Genomic DNA, 15235 nt, shown 5'->3' with positions numbered 1-15235 from the left:
TATGGATAGGAGATAACTTCTACTGGAATTTTCCTTTAAAGGGAATCTGTCACCCTTTTTTTGAGATATCCTATAATGATATCATTCAATTGTGTGTCACATAAGGATTCTCTTAGTACTTTTGTTTCCCCCTGACCCCGAACCTTTCATGCATAAATACCTTTTTTATATCGGTTCAGATGTATGTAAACTGTCGCTGTCCGGTCCGCTGGGCGGGGCTTATTCACCTGCTCCCCCCTCCCTGTCTTGCTCTACACAAGAAAAAATGCGTAGAGCAAGACAGGGAGGGGGGGGAGCAGGTGAATAAGCCCCACCCAGCGGACCGGACAGCGGCAGTTTACATACATCTGAACCGATATAAAAAAGGTATTTATGCATGAAAGGTGCGGGGTCAAGGGGAAGCAAAAGTACTAACTGAATCCTAATGTGACACACAATTGAATGATATCATTATAGGATATCTCAAAAAAGGGGTGACAGATTCTCTTTAAAGGGGTTTTCCACTAATGGACAACCCCTTGTAAATGGCTCAGGGAGATGCCGCCTAGGTAGGGTGATTTAATCAAATTCATTTGCCATGTGCCTTCTCTACAATTCACAATTTTGTCAAAGTAAAAAAATCGGATTATCAAAACACCCCAGTACATCATTGTCTTACCATTGGTGGAAGAAGGCAGCTTTATATACAGTGACAGTTCAGGGACAACTTCTCCTGTTACAGTTGTGGCCAAAAGTATTGACACCCCTGCAGTTCTGTCAGATAATACTCAGTTTCTTCCTGAAAATGATTGCAAACACAAATTCTTTGGTATTATTATCTTCATTTAATTTGTCTTAGATGAAAAAACACAAAAATAATTGTCCTAAAGCCAAATTGGATATAATTCCACACCAAACATGAAAAAGAGGGTGGACAAAAGTATTGGCACTGTTCAAAAAATCATGTGATGCTTCTCTAATTTGTGTAATTAACAGCACCTGTAACGTACCTGTGGCACCTAACAGGTGTTGGCAATAACTATATCACACTTGCAGCCAGTTGACATGGATTAAAGTTGACTCAACCTCTGTCCTGTGTCCTTGTGTGTACCACATTGAGCATGGAGAAAAGAAAGAAGACCAAAGAACTGTCTGAGGACTTGAGAAACCAAATTGTGAGAAAGCATGAGCAATCTCAAGGCTACAAGTCCATCTCCAAAGACCTGAATGTTCCTGTGTCTACCCTGCGCAGTGTCATCAAGAAGTTTAAAGCCCATGGCACTGTGGCTAACCTCCCTAGATGTGGACGGAAAAGAAAAATTGACAAGAGATTTCAACGCAAGATTGTGCGGATGTTGGATAAAGATCCTCGACTAACATCCAAACAAGTTCAAGCTGCCCTGCAGTCCGAGGGTACCACAGTGTCAACCCGTATTATCCATCGGCGTCTGAATGAAAAGGGACTGTATGGTAGGAGACCCAGGAAGACCCCACTTCTTACCCCGAGACATAAAAAAGCCAGGCTGGAGTTTGCCAAAACTTACCTGAAAAAGCCTAAAACGTTTTGGAAGAATGTTCTCTTGTCAGATGAGACAAAAGTAGAGCTTTTTGGGCAAAGGCATCAACATAGAGTTTACAGGAGAAAAAAAGAGGCATTCAAAGAAAAGAACAAGGTCCCTACAGTCAAACATGGCGGAGGTTCCCTGATGTTTTGGGGTTGCTATGCTGCCTCTGGCACTGTACTGCTTGACCGTGTGCATGGCATTATGAAGTCTGAAGACTACCAGCAAATTTTGCAGCATAATGTAGGGCCCAGTGTGAGAAAGCTGGGTCTCCCTCAGAGGTCATGGGTCTTCCAGCAGGACAATGACCCAAAACACACTTCAAAAAGCACTAGAAAATGGTTTGAGAGAAAGCACTGGAGACTTCTAAGGTAGCCAGCAATGAGTCCAGACCTGAATCCCATAGAACACCTGTGGAGAGATCTAAAAATGGCAGTTTGGAGAAGGCACCCTTCAAATATCAGGGACCTGGAGCAGTTTGCCAAAGAAGAATGGTCTACAATTCCAGCAGAGCATTGTAAGAAACTCATTGATGGTTACCGGAAGCGGTTGTTCGCAGTTATTTTGGCTAAAGGTTGTGCAACCAAGTATTAGGCTGAGGGTGCCAATACTTTTGTCTGGCCCATTTTTGGAGTTTTGTGTGAAATGATCAATGTTTTGCTTTTTGCTTCATTCTCTTTTGTGTTTTTTCATCTAAGACAAATGAAATGAAGATAATAATACCAAAGAATTTGTGTTTGCAATCATTTTCAGTAAGAAACTGAGTATTATCTGACAGAATTGCAGGGGTGTCAATACTTTTGGCCATAACTGTAGCTCAGGCCAATATAAGATAAAATATGTACCCCATGCATTCATAGTGATTGTTCACATGTATAAGATTTGTTGTAGAAAATTTCCCCAGCAAATCCAGGGAAAGTCGAAGGGAGACTGCAGTGTGTGGCACCCCCCTCAACGTCGGCTCACCCTTACTGACCCTGTTGAACGCTGAAAAGGAATACCACCACCGTGAATCAAAAACAAACACACATATAGACATCTATGAGAGCAAAAAATGGTAAGTATCTTAGTCTACAGTGCACATATATCTCATCAGGTGAGTGAGGTCCTAGTTGCTACACACATCACCAGAGGGGCTACTTTGATAAATAGACCAAATGGATCACAGATATATCATAGCAAAGGGTATGGGTGATAATCACCCTAATCTAAGGCCTAATGTTCTCCCTACGATGCTGTGGAGATTGGCACCCTAAGAGTCAGTATGGTGCCCCCGCTCAGCTTCGGCTAGCCCTCCATGACCCTGGCACAGATGGTGGAGTAAAGAAGAGTTCTCCTTTTCTTCGTCAAGACTACACCATCTAAAATTGGTATATGGTTATGACTTGGATGCTAACATCGCTCAAAGCAGAATGTTATTCTTCCTTCATTCCCCGAGACTACCACTCTGCTCCTCTTGGAAGTACCATAGCCTGCCTGGTATAACCTTGACATCGGGTCTGAATGATTACACCAACATCATTTCTAGTTAAATGAATGTCAAGGATGAAGTAACTTTGAGCAAAGCCAGCCTTCTATAAAGAACTGTCATGGCAACCTTGAAAGCCGGAGTTTATTTCCAGGTTCATCTTCATGTTGGGCTTGAATGACCTCCGTCCTGAGTACAACAAGCGCAGTATAAGTGCCCAGTGAGTAATATTTCAAAATCTTTTTGAACAAGATAATAGGGAAGGCTGAAAAATACAGCAATGGATTTCTTTCTATTTTTTAATGAAAATGTTAGAAATTGTTTTTCATTTGTTAGCAAAGACTGATCCCGGGAGCTGCATACAATGGTCTGTATAATTGTATGTTATTTTCTGTCTGGAGAGGGCATGTTGAGATAAGTAATGGGAAACATTCTGGATACTGCAAGGAGAGGGAGAGCCTGGGCTGAAGGTAGACTTATCATTGACAGACTGCTAATGAAAGGGGGCAATGGCCCTGATGTGGTTGATAGGCGAAGGCGGAAGGGCTTTTGGAGTTACAGGATCTGTTATCAGGTCAGTAGTGGCCATTTTTCTGTTGAGTATTATACAGTGGCATGTAATTGTTTTGGCACCCCTGGTCAAAATACTGTTATTGTGAACAGTTAAGGCTAGGTTCACATTTGCTGATGTCCGAGCTGCGGAGGTCTGCGGACTTCCTCCATGAAGCTCCGCCCACTGCCGTAGCTCCTCCGGTCAGCTCCACCTACATCCGCATACTTCTGCATGGGGCCTGCGTACCCTATCTTTAAGTTTGGGTACGCAGGTCATGCGGATGCCTCCGCTTGCGTCATTTTGCCGATGCGTCGACCCGCGTTGAACGCAAAGTGTTGGAATTTGATGCAGCCGCCGCATCGTCAAAATAACGCATCCGCACGACCTGCGTAGCCAATGTTAAAGATAGGATACGCAGGCCGTATGCGGACATAGGCGGAGCTGACCGGAGGAAGTGCGGCAGTGGACGGAGCTTCACGGAGAAAGTCCACAGACCTCCGCAGCTCGGACATCCGCAAATGTGAACCTAGCCTAAGTAAGTTGAAGATGAAATGATCTCTAAAAGGCGTAAAGTTAAAGATGACACATTTCCTTTGTACTTTAGGTAAACATATATAGTTATTTTAATCTTTTGCATTGTAAAAATTACAAAAGGATAATGGGCCAATGCAAATGTTTGGGCAACCTGCATGGTTAGTACATAGGAGCACCCCGTTTTGAAAGTAGGAAAATTCTTTCAGCTTGCGTCTTTTGAGGTAGTCTATTGAGGATTTTGGCGTGTGTTTAGGATCATTATCCATTTGTAGAAGCCATCCTCTTTTCAACTTCAGCTTTTTTTTTTACATGTGGTGTTATGTTTGCATTAAGAATTTGTTGAAATTTCATTGAATCCATTCTTCTCTATACCCTTGAAATGTTCCCTGTGTCATTGGCTGCAACACAACCCCAAAGCATGACTGATACACTGCCATGCTTAATGGTAAGCGTGATGTTCTTTACCTGAAATTCTGTGCCCTTTTTTCTCTAAGAAGAACTTCATAGTATGCCTTGCATCACCAAAGCTGCCGTTTATCTCAGTACATTTTCATCTTCTTGACTTCAAGTGCTCCTTTAGTATTTTCTCTTCTTTGGTCCACCACCTCACAATTCCAGTTTGTCCTCAGATAGTAGTGGACACCCCTATATAAAAATATTACTTTCTCCAATGTATTGAGTAGGCTTCATTTCATAAAACCACAATAGGTTGATCTGTTCCTTGAGAATGTTTTTTACTGTCTTTACTCAAAACTAGACTTTTGCTATGCTCGTTGCTCGTCCACTAAAGACTTTGCAAAACAAGTGAAAGGCAATTACATTGCTTTTTTGAACAGAATAGTAGGTTGTAGTCTTGCTAACTCAATTCCGAAGGTTTCCACAATAACCAGTTAACATTAAAAAGCTATGGACATTGTTTTCCATTTGCTTAACTTAAATGCAAAATTAGGCAACTCAAAAAAATGTTCATTAAAAGACTACTCCAATGCTAAGTAGCGAGTTTGTGTAACTCCTTTACATAGCTGACTTCTCTGCTGATGATGATATGGATAGGACAGCAGACTTTAAAAGTTTTAGAATAAGGGACAATTGCGTTGTCCATCCTTTTCCAAGAAATTGGGAGTAGCAGCAATGCTACTCTTCCTTCTTACCGACACATTAACTTGCGATCATAAATGGACATTGTCGGGAGATTTAGCTGTTCTCCGAACAATCCTACGCTGACCATGATTTCAAGTGTACCTCCAATTGTATCGAGAAACGAATATAGTACAGAGTCTGGCCATCTCTCTAAATAACTTGTACAGCAGATTCTGCCTCTGGGTAGCAACCCAAACGTTAGAAGGACTGCGTACTAGGAAAAACACGATCTTGATTGGTCTTCAGAAAGTCCTGCACCCATTTGAACCTAAATGTTGCTGTATGGGCACATAGCCGGATGGGCTAATATAAACATCACTCTATTTGAAGTCTATATGGTGTGCTGCTTTCATCTTTGATGGACTATTTTTGAGGATTGGTATATGCCTGGAAGGCTTGCACCCATCTATTTTTTCTTCCTTCCTTTTTGTGCTGCTTTTTCATTTTTTTTCTTATCTTGCTAATATTAAGAGATGGCATGCATAGAAATATGATTGTTAGACACATTTTTGCTTAAAATCCATTTTCCTTATCATTGGAGGTACATTTTAAAGAGTTCCTGTCACCAGGTCAAAAGTGGCAGTTTTTGCTTCTATTTTATTTCTGCTGCTTCTCTGTGTATTAGTAGTTTGTTTTTTTTCTTAAATCCACCATATGGTTCCAGAGATGTGTGTATTTTTATTTGGTGCTAATTTTTATGGTGCTTAGTAAGATGGCATGTCTCTGGGTGCATTTTAAGGCTGCTCTGCATCATTATCCTCAATCCATACCCCCCCCCCCCTGTAGTAAAGACCATAAAAATGAGCCGCTGATGCTGAACCTGACCTAACGCATGCACATATCCTCAGCGTAATCTCACCGAGAAGCCGTGATATTCAGCGTGGGTCCTGCGCATGCACTGGCTATAAGCGTGGGAGCTGTGACGAGTAGGTTCACGTCAGCACAGTCTCGTGCGCAAGCAACGGCAGCAATTAAGGATCGGTAAGCCACATCCAATGCCTTGGCGAGAATATAATGACCTGAAATTACCCTTCTTGTATGCACCAATGATGATTATTTTTGATTGGTTACTGTCGGTCATTTTCCCGGTGCTCTTCACCACACTGCAAAGACACCGGAATTGGAGAAATTTTTGCTGATCTTGGAGAGTTTACATAACTAAAAATGCTTTATTATTAATTGAAACATATTTTACTGGGTCTCCTTATACCCTCTGCCTCTCTATTAGTCATCGACCAATGAGGACCTATTTATAGGCATCCATATTATGGACAGACACGCAGACATCCATGTGTCTCCACCCTAATAAGATTTATATGATGGAACACCCTCTATACACATCCTAATGATCCAACATTACAATGGGGAAACGCATCGAGGTCACGGTGAACTGGTATTAGATTATCCTACTATTGTCCTTTATGAATATGGTGAGCTTGGTAGAAATGTGGTTCCTTGTTATCTGTGATTTCCCTTACTCTTCCTACCTTACCTGAGTAATATACCCTATTGCGCCCAGTGAGATCATTTTCACAAGCACTATAGCACCTTGTCTACAGTCGCTATATATTGGCAAGGCACCTATATTGTTTTATCTGTAATCTTTGGGATAATTATTGGTTATATGGATAAGGTTCCTGTCCCCCTTATGTAAGGGGATAATTATTGATTAAATGGATATTATTTCTGTCCCCTCTGTGTTAGAGATTTTTGTAAGGGGGTTGGCATTTGCATTTGCAGGGCTTCCTAGGGCAAGACGACATTGGGTGGGGCTCCCATTTCTGCTTGCCTTTTTCGCTTGCCAACCTCCAAAGTCAAGAAGGGTTCATTTATCAGGCATTTTGTTGAGGTAGAGTTTTCCTCCTTCCCTCAAATCAAATCAACCCACTCCCCCCCCCCCCTCATTGAAAATAAAGATATTTAAAAAATGCACATATGTGGTATCGCCCCATTCAGAAAAGTCAGATCTGTCAAAATATAAGGACAAATAATCCAATCGGTAAACACTGTAAATGGAGAGATTTAAAGAACGCTAAAATTATGGGGGTTTTTGGTCGCTCCAGTTCCACAAAAAAAAAAATTTGTAACATTGCTCGGAAAATGGCAACAAAAATTTTTTTTGCAAACTTCTGATATTTTTTTTTCACCACTAAAATAATTTAAACAAACTGGACATGTTTGGTATTGATGAGGAGAATCATATTGACTGGTCATTTTTTACCACAAAATGTTCACCATAAAAATAATTCCCAAAAAGCAATGTCAGAATTGTATGGGTTTATTTTTCATAATTTTACCGCACTTGGAATTTTTTCCCCGTTTTCAAGTGCACCGTGTGGTAAAATTAATGGTGTCATTAAAGAGTACAATTCGTCCTGCAAAAAACAAACCCTCATATGTCTAATAAGTGTTATGGCTCTGGGAAGAAGGGAAGGAAAAAACGGAAATTGGGGGGACGGGTTTAAAAGAATTCTGTCACTGCTGTCACTAGGTTTTTGCTAGCCCCTATTAGAGCAGCATGATGTAGCGAAAGAGACCCTTATTCCAGCCATCACTTACTGGGCTTCTGTCATTTTCATAAAATCACAGTTTTCTCAGCTGCAGATCTAGCAGTTCTCTGAATGCTGAGCTCTGAATGACCCCGCCCACACCACTGATTGGCAGCTTTCTGTGTACACTGCATAGTCTGAAAGCTTCCACACAGTGGTGTGGGCGGAGTTACACAAAGCTTATGAATATGGAGGACTACATGGCAGCAGCTTTACTAGTCCTCCAGTAATACCCTCCTCCTGGTAAAACAGTGTTTATATCAAAACTACAGCCAAGTAAACTTCATATTGCTGGAATCGGGCTCTCTGTACATTATACTGCTCTCAGATTAAGTAGCAAGACCATGGTGACCCATTATCTCCCTTTAATTGTTAGATGGAATTTGTTTCCTAGTGCCTACATTTTGTTCTAGTTCCCTGCTTTCCTGAGTTATTATATTATGTGGTTCGATATATCTTTCTATTCATATTTCTTTGTGTTTGAAATAAACTGAGGCTCATATATAAGAAAATGTAGTGGCGCCAGCTTCTCCCACAGCCACCACTCATCATTTAGCTTTTATTGCTACGCGCACCCTCGATGGATGAAAGCTAATTAAAGCTTGATTGCTCTTTCTTTGTTAATAGCCCCCAGTATTTCATGTTACTTGCACATGCTGCTACCTTATGTAGACTATTAACACTTAATATACCGTCATTAATAGCGACTTGCCTTTAGGACACTCATTTTACCTGTAGTTTGGTGTGATTTTTACCTCCCATCTATTACTCTGATTAGTCTGCACCCCCATACTGGTTTCGCATTTTTCCCATTATTCAGTAATGTGCTTCATGTGATTTCTTCTTATTCTTTACAATTCTAATGTGTTTTGCCCCGCCATTGGAAGCCTCATTATTATTTGATGTTATGGTATTTTTACTTTGGCACAGGCTTTACCTCGAGGTCACTTTTATCGATTGTGTGTTTTGTTGTAGTCTTTTTAATGTGATTTTTGTGATGTGGCCGTTTCTTCCACTGGCTCATTAACAACTTGCTAATTAAATGGATCAGCCTTTAAATATTTCGCTATATTAAACGCATTGATTACTTGTCTCCAGGCTGTACATGTATCCGATTCATTTGAAATCTTCACATGACCTTGGATTCATTTATTCTTAATAGATATTGACCATATTTCAATGCCTGTTTATGTATTCATTTTGTTGGGCGTTAATGGTGGATTGTATTGATCTTTGGTTTGTTTTGCTGTCCATGTCAGATCATTTTTGCAATCTTTTTATTTTCTGTTGATTATCAATTTATTATGGGGAATGTATCATAAGATAATGGCCTATTACTTAAAGAAATTGCCCTGGGCTTTTGCATTGATGGCCCATCTTTAGCATAGGTCATCAATATTGACAGGTGAGGTGGGATGCTCGGCACCCCCAAAACCAGCTGTACTCAGAGCTGGCGGAACAGCCCAGTTGTGAAACTGATCAGCATCAGCTGTATAATGGCCGCGGGTGGGTACTGCACATCCTCCTTTTATTTTTTCGAATAGGATTGGAGGTGCAGTACTTGGCCATAGCAGGTGACGGAGCTGTGCTATGAAGCTTTACAATTGAACACTTCCATCCGGCATCGGCGTCCAGGTATCTCATTCCCACTGACGGGATATTTTTTACCAATCCTAAGGATGGACGATCAGTGTAAAAGTCCCGAACAACCTCTTTAAAACAGGTTTTAGTGTTAATTTTATTATTTGTTATGGTATTTTTAATTTTGGTACAATCTGTATTTTTTAATACAGATTGTACCAAAATTAAAAATACCATAACAAATAATAAAATTAACATTAAATTAAAATTAAATGTATATTTTTTAATATACAAATCTTGTAGGTTTTACACAAGCCTTTGATGCTATTTTGGACTCACACTTCCTGTTCTTCACAGAAGACTTTTTAGAAGTCACATTATCATCACAGGCTGGGTGACCTTTGTCAGAGTTAGGCCGGGGTCACACTTGTGAGAAACTTGCACGAGTCTCGCGTCTCAATACCCAGCACTGCCGCCGGCACTCGGACCGGAGCGCTCAGCTGCATAGAAATACATGCAGCCGCACACTCCAGTCCCGAGTGCCGGCAGCAGTGCTGGGTATTGACACGCGAGACTCGTGCGAGTTTCTCGCAAGTGTGACCCCGGCCTTAATCTATTGCTGCTAATGAACATGTTGAATTCATGAGGAAGCTTGAGTTTAGAATAAGTCAGAGCGAAAGTTGCAGGACCCTCAAATCAACAGGGCAGATGTCCAACTTCTGTATAAAAATAAGGTGAATACAAAAATATAGATTTCTAAAAAAAATTGTGATGTATGCTGGTTAGAAAGCAACCTCTATTTTTTAAGAGTGGTTATAATAGTGGGTTATTAATTAATTAATTCTCAAAAAGAAAGGATGGATAGAAGCATATAACAATTCATTAATGCTAGATCACTATGTGCTTTTCCAATTTGAGTTTCGCTCTACAACGTCTCCTTCTGTGGCATGACCACAGGACTCCTATTACAGTTGTAATCAAAATTATTCAACCCAGTGTACAGTTTGCTAATAAAGTTACTTTGCAACAATTTATTGCAATAAAGCAATCATACAAGAACCGTTTAAATAGCTCAATACAATTAATATAACAAGTGGTTTCTCCAAAGTCATCACAATATGTCACTTTTAATGACTAATGGAGCTTCAAAATTATTCAATCTATTGTATAGCAACGCTCATAAGTGCAAAAATTTGCATCAAATATACCCAATACAACGAATCTAGGGCTTCATTTGTTGCATCAGGTGTTCTTGAGATAAATCACCTCAATTTCCTGGACTAGTGAAGGGTTTGTTGACTGTGACATTTGATTTTATTCTAGAAATATAAAAATGGAAATAAGTCACAAGTGTGGTCCCAAGAGTTAAGAAAAGAAACCATTGCCTTGCATGCACAAGAGCGTACAATTAGATAAGAAAAGGGATTGAATGTTCCTAGAGATACAGTGGGAAGAACACTAGATACACTACCTGGACAAGGAAGAAAGAGGAAGCTATCATCGTCAGCAAGCACTGAGATTTCACTTTGCATGTTAAGGCACATACTAAGCACTGAAGGTCTCCAAGCATGAAATCTCACGTCACAAACTTGACTGGTCCTAAAGCACAAGAAATGTCTGTGCCAATAAGATCAAAATCATATCATAAAGCTCAGAAGTATTGGGATTTTGTTCTGTGGAGGGAAAAAAAGCTAAACTGGAACTTTTCAGACCTATGGATCAGAGGTGTGTCTAGAGGAAGAAGAATGAAGTACAGGTACTTCTCCAAAAATTAGAATATCATCAAAAGGTTAACTTATTTCAGTTCTTCAATACAAAAAGTGAAACTCATATATTATATAAAGTCATTACAAGCAGTGATCTGTTTCATGTGTTTATTTCTGTTAATGTTGATGATTTTGGCTTACAGCCTATGAAACCCCAAAAGTCATTATCTCAGTAAATTAGAATAATTTAACAAAAAAAACCTGCAAAGGCTACCTAAATGTTTAAAAAGGTCCCTTAGTCTGTTTCAGTAGGCTGCACAATCATGGGGAAGATGGCTGACTTTACAGATGTCCAGAAGGCAGTCATTGACACATTTTCCAAGGAGGGTAAGCCACAAGGAGTGGATTGCTGCTGGAGTCACTGCTTCAAGAGCCACTACACACAGACGTATCCAGGACATGGGCTAAAAGTGTCACATTCCTTGTGTCAAGCCACTCATGACCAATAGACAACACCAGAAGTGTCTTACCTGGGTCAAGGAGAAAAAGAACTGGACTGTTGCTCAGTGGTCCAAGGTGTTGTTTTCAGTTAAATTTTGCATTTCATTTGGAAATCAAGGTCCCAGAGTCTGGAGGAAAAGTGGAGAGGCACACAGTCCAAGCTGCTTGAAACCATCGCTGCTTGAAACCATCAGACCCAACAATGCAGACGAGCTGAAGGCTACTATCAAAGCAACCTGGGCTTCCATCACACCTCAGCAGTGCCACAGGCTGATTGCTTTCATGCCAAGCCGCATTGATGCAGTAATTGATATAAAAGGAGCCCCGACCAAGTATTGCGTGCATTTTCTGAACATACATTTCAGTAGGCGAACATTTCAGATTTTAAAATAATTTTTCAAGCTGGTGTTATAAAGTATTCTAATTTACTGTTAATGACTTTCGGGTTTTCATTGGCTATAAGACATAATCATTAACATAATAAACACTTGAAATAGATCACTCTGTTTGTAATGACTCTATATAATATATGAGTTTCACTTTTTTTAGTGAAGAACTGAAATAAATTAACTTTTTGATGATATTATAATTTTGTGAGAAACACCTGTATATACTGAAAAGAGGACCCTGCCTGCAAAGAATCATGGTGGTGGATTGGTGATGCTTTGGGGCTGCTTTTTTCCCCTGGCATTGGAAACCTGCAGCGTGTAAATGCAATATGTATTCAATCAAAATATCAAGAGATCTAAAGAGAATTTGTCATGCCTTCTGAGAAAAAGCTGAAGCTTAGCCATTATTTAACCTTAATCCAAAGATACCTCAAAGTCCACTAAGGCTTTGTTTCAGAAGGAGTCCTGGAAGATTGTGGAGTGGCTGCCACAGTTGCCTAACTTGATCTCCATTAAAAATCTTTGAAGAAGGCGGTTGCAGCGTAAACCCAAGAATATTGATGAACTGGAGGCCATTTATCATGAGGAAGGGGTTGTAAGATTCCTTAGGAATGCAGGTGTCTGACCATGCGTCATGTTTGTAGCAGGTCATAACAGTCAAAGATGCGTGCTCTACTATGTACTAAAGATGCAGTAGTAAAAGTACCACTTCATGCTGAATTTGAAGAAGACCCTTGAAGAAGACCCTTGCTAGATTAGTTTTGTCAAGCAGAAAGTTTGTAAATGTAGCTTATAATACCTATAGTAATACTTTAGAGTATTTTCTTAAACACAACATTACTCAATAGCATTTCCGAAATCTATTGTTCTTTCTCTCAGGTATAAGTGTGAGTTTTGTGACTACATGTGTGAAGACCGAAAGCAACTGCTGAATCACCAGCTCACTCACATGAATGACAAGCCCTTTAAATGCAACCAGTGCAAATATCATACTTTCCGACAGGACTTTCTGCTCACTCACCAGGCAACCAAACATGCCGGTAAGTTTTGTATGACAGTGGCCCATGGTTTTTGTATATATCATAGAATTTGATGGTCTTAATTTGTGTTATCAGCTGGGAAGCCATTTTCCTGTGAGTATTGCCACTTCACCACCAAGCACAAGAAAAATCTACGTCTCCATGTTAAGTGTCGACATACGCAACTGTACCAGGAGTGGGTGCAGCGACACCCAGAGGAAGCACCATGCCGACGGCGGCCCTTTTTCTCTCCTCAACAGATTGAAGAGCTCAAACAACAGCATGAACAACCAGTGGTCCAGACTCAAACTATGCAAGAAGCAGAGGTCAATAAAGTGCAGGTCATTATTACATTATATATAAATAATCTGATGAGTGGGTCATTGAGATCCTGAAATGTTTAGTCTTAGTTTCAGAAAAAACAGTTAAGGAAACTACATTTACTTGGTCCCCTTTAATTATATTGAGTGCCTGAAGTGGTGTGTGATTGAAAGGTAAATGCATTTCCTATTCTATATGAAGTGCTTGGCGTCACTGCAGTCCCTTCTTGCACAAACCAATATCATCAGGTTTGAACAAAGTGATGTGAATGCTCCATTGCATCAATTTTTATCAGTGTAAATCGGTATATTTTGCTCAGTTGTTCGGTCCACAGAACCAAACTTCACACAGAAAATTGATGAATATTAGGGGCCGCTTTAAAGAGAAAATTGGATGTTAATTGGCATGATGGAAATTTAATAAAACTATGGGCGGACATTAGAAAATCTGGTATTTGATATTTTCATATTTTCTTACAGAATCCACCCAGTGATCTTTCCTATCACATGCTTCACCATCCCACCCAGGATGGAGGGCAAGAGCAGAATACACTTGAAGCTGCTACTATAATTTATGAACAAGGTGAGATTATATCATTCCCTTTGTTTCTGCAATATCCAATTATAATTGTGTTTGTACTTTTTCAAAGAAGAAGGTAGAAAATCCGATTACTTATGGTTGGTGGGCACATTTTTATTTTAGGTGGAGAAGGTGATGAACTTGCCACTCAAGCAGCTCTCGATCTTCTATTGAACATGAGCGCCCAAAGAGATGGTCCTGGAGGACCATTACAAGTAAGTGGCCATAAATATTCAGTACAGATACAAAGAAGGTGCTGCCTTGTTGGGTGTAGTCTACATGTATAAGCAAGGTGAAGCAAACATTTTCTCTGGTCCACTACAGGTGGCTGTAGTAAAATCGGCAGCATGCATTAATGGTCAAGAGCCAGAAGCGTCATCTCAGGAACCACAAATGGCTCAGGTTCTGACTTTGCATATGGATGAGAGGCAAGTGACTGAAGTGCAAGAGGCTGGTTATGGAGAGACTGGCATGACAGAAGCCGGCTATGAGGGTACCGTACAGCAGATCACAATCAATACGGCTTTCACCACAGCAGAATACAGCCTTATAAATGCAGACAACATGCAGACCCCGTTTTGCAGGTATACGTGGGCTTTACAATTTGTTCATTGGGAATGTGTCATGGCACTATTTTGAATGGAGCTAATGGTAACACTTTATTTTTATGGCTTCAGTGAGAATGATGCACCCCCTAAATCTCCTCATATACTGATGGCAGAAAATGGGAAAGACAAAAATACTGTACAGCTTCTGAACAAGCCACAGCATCTTCAAGTAAGATTCTCATACTAAGTTACTTAACCATATTTTCTTTCCAGCAGTATATCTTAATGATAATGATATTTTTTTTAATAGAGTTCCTCCGATCAGCCTCCACCTACAACAAAAAAGTTTTCCTGTAAAATTTGTAATTCATCCTTCTGGGGACGTGCAGAAATGGAGAGCCATAAAAGAGCCCATATTGAAGGAGGCAGTGGATTTAAATGCCCAGACTGTGGGACTTTCTTTGCTGAAACATGGGCTGACGTGAGGGTAAGATTTTAGGACTGTAGTCCACCCAGCAGCTTAGCCGTATGTCCCTTTCTTTGATTACATTTGTATTTTCAGCTGGGAATTTGCTGACTTTCTTGGATTCGTCTGACTTTCTTCCTGTCTTTCTACCAGGATCATATGACTCTTCACTCTGATCTCCGGCCTCACCGCTGCAATCAATGCAGTTTTGCCTCCAGGAATAAGAAAGATTTAAGCAGACATGCGATGACACACACCAACCACAGGCCGCATACTTGTCACTTGTGTGGACAGAGGTAGGCACACCAGTTTTCCTTGTATTGTTTGTTTATGTAGGTCC

The 15235-nt window shown here is 40.3% G+C and overlaps 1 protein-coding gene across 2 annotated transcripts in view; it reads left to right on the top strand.

Annotated features, from left to right (window-relative positions):
- The window catches only part of ZNF335 (zinc finger protein 335), a 158546-nt gene that overhangs the window by 128693 nt on the left and 14618 nt on the right, over positions 1-15235 (top strand). For both annotated transcript variants that reach the window (XM_073559356.1, XM_073559355.1), the window contains exons 14-21: positions 12842-13002; positions 13078-13322; positions 13782-13884; positions 14005-14096; positions 14206-14465; positions 14559-14658; positions 14740-14916; positions 15049-15191. In XM_073559356.1, coding sequence (XP_073415457.1) covers positions 12842-13002; positions 13078-13322; positions 13782-13884; positions 14005-14096; positions 14206-14465; positions 14559-14658; positions 14740-14916; positions 15049-15191 — 1281 coding nt within the window. The remainder of the gene's footprint in view (positions 1-12841; positions 13003-13077; positions 13323-13781; positions 13885-14004; positions 14097-14205; positions 14466-14558; positions 14659-14739; positions 14917-15048; positions 15192-15235) is intronic.

Source organism: Dendrobates tinctorius, unplaced genomic scaffold (assembly GCF_039654945.1).
Source record: "Dendrobates tinctorius isolate UK_male_01 unplaced genomic scaffold, ASM3965494v1 ptg000270l, whole genome shotgun sequence".
Classification (NCBI taxonomy): domain Eukaryota; kingdom Metazoa; phylum Chordata; class Amphibia; order Anura; family Dendrobatidae; genus Dendrobates; species Dendrobates tinctorius.
The sequence above is the reverse complement of the archived record's forward strand: the minus strand, read 5'-3'. Positions and strand labels throughout refer to the sequence as shown.